Source organism: Ochlerotatus camptorhynchus, unplaced genomic scaffold (assembly GCF_037179485.1).
Source record: "Ochlerotatus camptorhynchus isolate MF236.1 unplaced genomic scaffold, CSIRO-AGI_Acam_v1.1 ptg000096l, whole genome shotgun sequence".
Classification (NCBI taxonomy): Eukaryota; Metazoa; Arthropoda; class Insecta; order Diptera; family Culicidae; genus Ochlerotatus; species Ochlerotatus camptorhynchus.
In genome coordinates, this window is record NW_027040586.1 from 2,289,368 (window position 1) to 2,297,551 (window position 8,184).

Below are 8,184 nucleotides of genomic sequence, written 5' to 3' on the forward strand. Positions count from 1 at the left end.
CAGTTTTTCGCGCCTTGAAATAAAAAATGCAGCGCCCGAAAAACGGCTCTCCGCGCGCAACTTTGCGGTCGGGACTGACACTGCTCTGCAGGTATTCCAGACTTACCAATACATTTAGGTGCATGTACGGGCAATAGAGTCAAACGCGTTTTTCTCGAAACCACATTTTTTTTTATCGGGCGAAGATTTTTCTCAGAAACTATAAGAGATATTGACTTGAATCTTTGCGCATTTTGTTCCTTATTAAATTCACTTTCGGACCACTTTTAGCCAAAAATATTAACATTTAACATTGTTTGAAGCACCTTAAAGCTGCAAAAAAGCGGGCTAAAAATTTTCATATGGCCGCCATTTTGTTAATTTGCAAGATTTTTTGCTGCCAACGGGAGAAGCTCCAGAGAATCTTATGCAGATTATTAATTTTATCACGAAATCTGTTTCAGATGAAGCCCGTCCAGGCGTTTGCGGCGAACAGGGGTCTGTTTGCCGCCATTTTGTGACGTCAATAATGTATTTTTTATGTCGAAAAAATTTTATTTGTAAACTTTAATGTTCAATAGACAAGAATCCCAAAGAGTTAGGCGCATTACTATTCATTTTCCTTGAAAAAAAAAATAATTGAAAAACAGGCCGAAAAAAGGTAAAAGATTGGGAATACCCCCTTAAGGGGGGAGTACACTTTGATTTTTCAAAAAAATGTATTTTTTTTGGCTTAAAATGTTCCTTGGGATGTATACTTTAATTAAGAAAAGACTCCAAGTCCGCCAGAGTATTCCTTACCGCTTTACGAAGCGATTTCCTAAAACATGTACCGGCGCGCTGAGAGAGCAATTTTATCTTTAAACGCGTTTATCTCGAAACAGGGTTTTACGTATCTACATTTTCGATTTTGTCAAAAATGGATTTTTAATCCACGATTTTGTAAGCATTTTTAGGGTGAAAAAATGGACTTTTTTTTCCTAAGGCCACAACTTTTGAAAAAATTAATTTAAAAAAAATCGGAATACGTATTTCTAACCCAAATTTCATTACTAATCAGGATTTTTGTTCGATTTATGTTCCAGGATCACAGGGAAAGGAGTATTTTCCCACGCCGTTTTCCGACTTCCGCGCCAATCGAGTTCAAAAAAATACAAATTGTAGTTCGAAGGATGACTAATAAATGGGTTATAACATATTTGCCCTCCCTGAGCGGGGGAGAAGTAGCTCATCGATTCTTCCGGTTCGCCTCCTAGCATCGTGCTATAAGGTACCAGGCGATAACCAGGGTAGTTGATCGATAGCTCGATGACGTCATTTCGTTGGCGTCTGCAATGGGAAATTCTCGTAGCAGGCGTTGACGATGGGACGATGGGACGTTGTCGAGTTGTTGAATAGCAACTATCGTGGTAACTCACCGATTACCTGTCGATCTGCCAAATTTGGAAAGACGTCTGCATTGAGTTGTCTCATATAATAATATTCCGCCCACTATATCACAAGAAATTGCGAGTAGCTGAGTGGAATGGAGATAAGTTAAGCATTGGGTACAGGACCAAGTCTCCCCTGGGTGGTGCCAGAAGATGAGCGCAATAGAATCATCAAGTTGCCATAAGGCACGGAATGAGACTATTGCATTGCTGGGTAGTCAAAGTCTTCCATTCGTTAGTCATTTCAGGTGGATTAGAACAGGTTTAGGTTTAGGGTGAGCGTTGGCCAGAGTTGGGTTTTTCAGTGGTAATCCTGGATAGGATCCTGTCATTGAACGTCGCGTGAAAGTGGAACTTAATGAAGGCCTAAGTACTTTTTCGTAGTTTTTAGTTTTCGGATTTGAAAGATCGTCGGTTACAGTGGCCTGCTTACAGAGCAGAAAAACGCGGTCCCAGGTCCTTACATATCAAATAGATTTATGGTAAAATCGCTTGTGTATCGTGTATTTTGCGAAACTCGTTGTTGTCGTTGGTTCAGGGTTTGAATGGATACAAAAATTTGAGCAACGGTATTATGTGATATGAGGGGCTCGGTGGCCTTAGAGTAACCGTTTTTGCTTACTAAGCAGAACATCATGAGTCTAATCTTAAGCCCTTCCACATTCAAGATTCGTCAATCGTTTTATTTATTAATATGACTACATGGTAATAACAGCAACTAGGTGATTAAAAAGGTGCTCGTCTACCTAGTGGCAAACGTTTTTGCTTACTGAGCAGAAGACCGTGGGTTCAATCCCAAGCTCCTTCGCGTTATATGATCGTTAGAACATCAATTCAGCTTATCGTTTACCAAAACGAACCCTGCTGCAAACCCAACCCTCTTCTCCAACATCCCAGTGATTCCTCAGGGAAGTGCAGAGGTGTTCTTGGCTTCAACCAAAGCGAGTGTCATGTCAACACAATCCTTCCCATTCCTTTCTTGACCTGTGTTCGGGCGCGGTCGGTGCTGGTATTGCCTAATTTAAGATCACCAGTTTTTACACATTGAGGATGATTGCTAGTCCCAAGCATCGTCTATTGGTTCTCTGTGTAATTACAGCTGATCTGGCAATAACAGAGTTGAAAGTGGCGATCCAAGCGTCCTCGGACATGTTCAGGAATGTGCTACAGAAATGCCTGGACGAGGATTACTTCCCTGACAGGTGGAAGATACAGAAGCTAATGTTGTTGCTGAAACCATGAAAACCACCGGGGGATCCAGCATCGTATAGGCCTGCTGGATACACTCGGAAAACTCTTGGATAGGATCATCCTAAACAGGCTGACGAAATGCACGGAGAGTGAGCACAGATTGTCGGAGAGGCAATTCGTATTCCGGAAGGGGAGATCGCCGGTGGATGCAATTCGGACAGTGGTCAAGAGAGCCGAGAGGAGATCGATATTGCGCCGTGATAACGATCGACGTCAAGAATGCGTTCAACGTCGTCTTGACGGTAACAGGCGAGACGCTGGAAGAGGTGAAAGTGTTGTCAACCGAGGCGATCGACATGATTGGTAACTGGATGCAAGGAGCGAAGCTGCAGATAGCCCACCACAAAACGGAAGTGTTATTGGTCAGAACTTCAACAGCCACGTCGAATAGGCCATCAACGCGATAGCTAGAATCATGCCGAACAACGCTGGTCCCAGCAGTAGCAAGAGAACAACAGGAGTGAACACGGCGGAGAACGGTAGATGGACACATCGACTAATACCGATCTTTTCGACCTGGGTGAACAGAAAACACGGAGAAGTCAACTTCCACCTAACGCAGTTCCTGTCTGGCCACGGCTGCTTCAGGAAATACCTGTATCGGTTCGGACATGCAGCGTCACCCCTCTGTTCGGAGTGTGACAACGTCGATGAAACGCCGGAGCATGTGGTCTCCGACTATCCAAGGTTCGAGACAGTACGAAGGGAGATGCCCGTCCTTAACGTGGAGAATGTCGTCGATGAAATGTGTCGAGAAAAGGGTACTTGGAATGCCGTCAACAGAGCAGTCATGCAGATTATCACGCCTATTCTGTATTTCGTTTCGAACGAAATTCTCATACAAAAAAATATTTTTTTGTATGAGAATTTCGTTCGAAACGAAATACAGAATAGGGGTGTATATCGGAGATGCAGCGTAAATGGAGAGAAGATCAGCGATCTAGCAAAGCCAGCTAGCGCTGAGAGTATCAGAAGTGCATGAGCTTAGCCACCACCCGAAGTAGTCGCTTCACAACCTGCGAGATTTCGACCACTGAATACGCTCTCTGTCTCTAGAACTAGTGGCTTAAGCGCCATCTCTGAAGAGTCCTCGTCAAGTTTTGATTTACCCGGCAAGACACCCAACCTCAGGGCGGGTTTATGACTCACAAAGCATCACGATTACGAAGAGTATTTAAATCACAAAATGTGACGCAAATTTGATAACAGCTTTTCGTCTAGATATAAATCTACTGTATTTTACGTACATATAGGAACCTCAAACTCTTTTCTATCAGTTGTCTAGTTGAGTTGTTAACAAATGAGCAATTTGTGCGAACAATTTAGCCTTAAGCCTGGCCTTAAGGATTGATCATGATGTATAAATATTTACCGTATATGATCAGTTAGGTATTCGTGATCACAGTTCATACATGCTTGATCATTATGAATAAATCGTTGAAACAAGAGATAAATGACCATAACGACCATGTCATTTACAACAATAGAAAAAAGTACAGCTTTTTCCAAACAAACCACATAGGTTCGCTAATACACAGAAAAGTACTAATTACCTGCAATAACTTTGAAATCATACTGTGCTGTCAGCACATGGTGGATAATTATGGTGCTTCATGATTAGCGTTCCGGGTTTCTGTTTTCGAGCATTAAGGAACAAATCGTAAGGTGATTCAAACGATTCGCCTTAGTCGAACTCTAACCAGCAACATGGCAGTCAGCAAGCCCAATTCCCTTGTTCCTTCGTACTTGAACGAACCACTGATCCGCGAGGCTCTCGAATGTGGTCTTGAATATCCCAAACGTACCGAAGTGAATATCGATCAGTTTATAATTAGAACGGCCACCACCGCTGGCGATAACTATCTAAGCGACGTGTTTAGGGTTTGGGTTCGATTCAACCGAGGTAAGGCGGGTCAGAGTCAGCAGGAGATTTCACTGATAGTGAAATGCATGCCCGACACCGGATTCAGAGGACCCGTAATTGGAATGCTAAATGCGTACGAGAAAGAGGTTTATATGGTTCGGAGCGTAGCTCCGGCATTATCCGGGTTGGTGAAAGGAGAGAACTTTGCGGCCAGGTATGGAATGATAAAATCTTATTATCCAAGGGTCTTTAGGCCGAAACCATAAGCGATCGATCCTAAATCAGACCAAGTTCAGGAGTGACCAGTTCGACAGTCGATCCAGTCTTTTTCACTAGCATAATTATTGGGGTCATTCACGTTGGGGCTCGGAATGTTACGGGTTGAAACATTTTTCTCGACTTCCCTGATTGGGCATGCCACACTAATGTAAAAATGGTACAGGTTTAGAAAGCTCTCACTTAACAACAGTGGAAGTGCTCAAAGAACACTAAGTTGAGAGCCGGCGAAAAGTCCCAGTGGGGACGTAATGAAAGCTAAAGCTGCCAAAAAAAAATAACCTATCTCTACATTCCAGAATGTTCTACGCCACCACGGATCCAATACGGTTGATCATTTTCCAAGATCTGAATGCTCTTGGCTTCACCATGGCTGATCGAACCAAAGGAGGGCTTGATTACAATCACTGCCGCATAATAATGCGCAAGATTGCCAAATTTCATGCAGCTTCGATGATACTGGCTCGCAGCAGTAGCTCCAAGGCCAAAGAGCTAGCTGAACAGTTGGAATATGGCTTCATGAATCCGCACGTTGCCCTGGAAGACAATACAGTGCTGGACATTTTTGCCAGTGGTTTGAATGCACTCATAGATTGTGCCGAGAAGTATTGGACAGATTTCAACCCCAATATTATAGCTAAACTGAAGACAATGATGCCGCACTATAAGCACCGCGTCCAATCTTGTCTGAATCAAAAGTTTTCCGACGGCTACAAAGTAGTCAATCATGGTGACTTGTGGATCAATAATATACTGTTTCAGTATGATACTAACAGCAACCCAAAGGACGTCATGTTCGTTGATTACCAACTGAGCTCCTACACGAGCCCAGGAGTGGATCTGAACTATTCGCTAGTCAATTGTCCCACTTTTGACGTCAGAGAGAACAGAATAGATGCATTGATAAGCGAATACCACACAACTCTCAAATCAGCGTTAGAAGCATCCGGTTACGCAAGGGTACCTACCCTGATGGATGTTAAGAACGAAATCAAAAGAATGAGCTATTTTGGTAGAATATGTACAACTTTGAAGTCGTATCGTAAAACTAACTCTAAAACTCTTCATAGGCTTCGTAGCTGCAGTATCTATACTTCCGATAGTGATGATGGACAACAAAACGGGTGTGGACGTTAGCTTTGACGCCATGGTAGACGAGCACAAAGCGGAACAGTTGCGCCTTCTGCAGTACAACGGCGATCGATACCGAAAGTCTATAACCAAACTACTGGAACGATTTGACCGGGAGGGACTGCTGGACTAATAGCTCTGTTGCATTGTGAATGACTTTCAGTTTTTTTTTTATCTCATTTGTTTCGCTGTGGACCTACCATAACTCAAAACACACGTAATCTTCTCCTAGCATAGATGACAGGTGCGGAGTGCAAAGTCATCACTGATAACTACCGTTTAATTATTATGAATTCAATTGTAATAGCACATAGCGACACACCTTCTTACAGCACAGCACAATAAAAAGTGGTCTTGAACACCAAAGTTTGAGTAAATAAAAACCTGCGACAAGAGGAGTTGTTGTTGGAAATAATGTTTTTTGGGGGTTAAACAGTATACTATAAGTTATAATTTTAAACTAATAATTGATCCCTTTAGTGAAGTTCCCTAAAATTAAACGAAGTTCCCTTAACTCTTTCCCGTTATCGTTATCGTTACTCTGGAGCACCATACTCATTTGACATTGTGAGCTATAACTTTCTGAAATTGCAACTGATTTTTGTAAAAATATTGTGACATAGTCTGTACTAGTTCTTCTATAATCGGAAGAAAATCCAGGTCAATACTCAATACCATCCAAAGGTAGTTATTTTGACGTAGGACTACGTCTGTGATTTCTATATGGGGGTACACTTTGTGAAAACCGAAAATGGAAGATGTAACAAAATTATGAAAGATTTTGAACGCTAATAACTCAGTTGCCCTTGGACCAATTTCAATAATTTTATCACCGATCGATCAGAAATATTTCTACGCATTTGATAAAATTGAGACTACATCATTGTTTCAAAATGTCACTACTGAAAAAAAAAATTCCTGAACTTTCAACAAAATTCTCAGCAAACAATTTGAGCTGCATTCAATCCAAGTGTTTGTTACTTCATTCGTGAAAGTTTCAATAGAGAGTTGGGAGAAAATGTTTTTTTTTTGTAGTGATTACAGTGCACAGTGGGCCAGGAATTAAATCTAGCAGGAAAAAATAATTACGCTCTGGGATCGCATCCAATTGAGTTGACGTCTTCAGTGAAGTTTCTTGGAATTATTAGGACTACCATTTAGCGGATATAAATAGTTCATATTTTGGCCACAAAGATGGTGCAGCGATAAAAACATTTTAATTTCACAAGATAGAGGTTTGCTCTCTTGAGCAAAGTAGTAGAACTTAAAATTTTGAGAAAAGTTGCCGAAGACATAAATGCTATACATCTTCAAACAACTGAAATATACGAACGGTTGCTACTCTGTTATTGCCAGATCAGCTGTAATTACACAGAGAACCAATAGACGATCCTTGGGACTAGCAATCATCCTCAATGTGTAAAAACTGGTGATCTCTAACTAGGCGCCGGCCGCACCCGAGCACAGGTCAAGAAAGGAATGGGTAGGAATATGTTGACGTGACACTCGCTTTGATGGACCAGGCTTCCAGTGCGCGTATCGTCGCTTGTGAGACGCACGAACAATAATCTCGCATTCATGGTCGAGTCGTGCACATGAGATGTATTTTTCTCTATATCACGATCATCCAATACGTCGCATCTCACATGCTCATAAAAGTTGTGCGACACACGACTTGGCAGCACAATACATTTCCTAAAGGGTGTGTTTCATGGTACTTAATCGCATGCGACGTCTCATGAGACGAAGCTCATGAGATTAGCTCACAAGATCTTTTCATGTACGGAGTTGTGCGTTGTGCTTTTAGATTTACATGCGAGAACACTTTTTACTTGAGTATGCTGATGGCATTAACATTTCTGATGCGATATTTCCTATCTGCTACATGATACGATATTTGATACATGCTCGCGAACTTTTTATATTTACAATACATACAACTAAATAGTGGGTCATGTTTGTGTCCCGGTATAATGTTATTTCGATTTATTTTGAGGTCCTCAATGAATGTGCCTAATTTTATGGATTCATGGAAAAGTACATGAGAATCGGAATGAAAATATACTTTTTTTTATCAACAACTTAAACATCACAATAAGTTGCACGCAGTTGAGATAGGTATATATTGGGAAAACCACGTAAACAAAAACTTTTTTTTTCGACTTTTAAACAAAAGGTTATCATTCATTAAATAAGCAATATCTTCTTCTTTTTGGCTTTAGCATCCCAATCTCAATTGAAGTTACGACATCT

The 8,184-nt window shown here is 41.4% G+C and overlaps 1 protein-coding gene across 1 annotated transcript; it reads left to right on the top strand.

Moving 5' to 3' along the window:
- Positions 1-4,367: 4,367 nt before the first annotated feature.
- LOC135698856 (uncharacterized) lies at positions 4,368-6,247 on the top strand. The gene is made up of 3 exons (XM_065219003.1): positions 4,368-4,738; positions 5,100-5,812; positions 5,871-6,247. Exons 1-3 carry the CDS (start codon positions 4,368-4,370, stop codon positions 6,062-6,064), a joined length of 1,278 nt encoding a protein of 425 aa, XP_065075075.1. The 3' UTR covers positions 6,065-6,247.
- Positions 6,248-8,184: the final 1,937 nt, after the last annotated feature.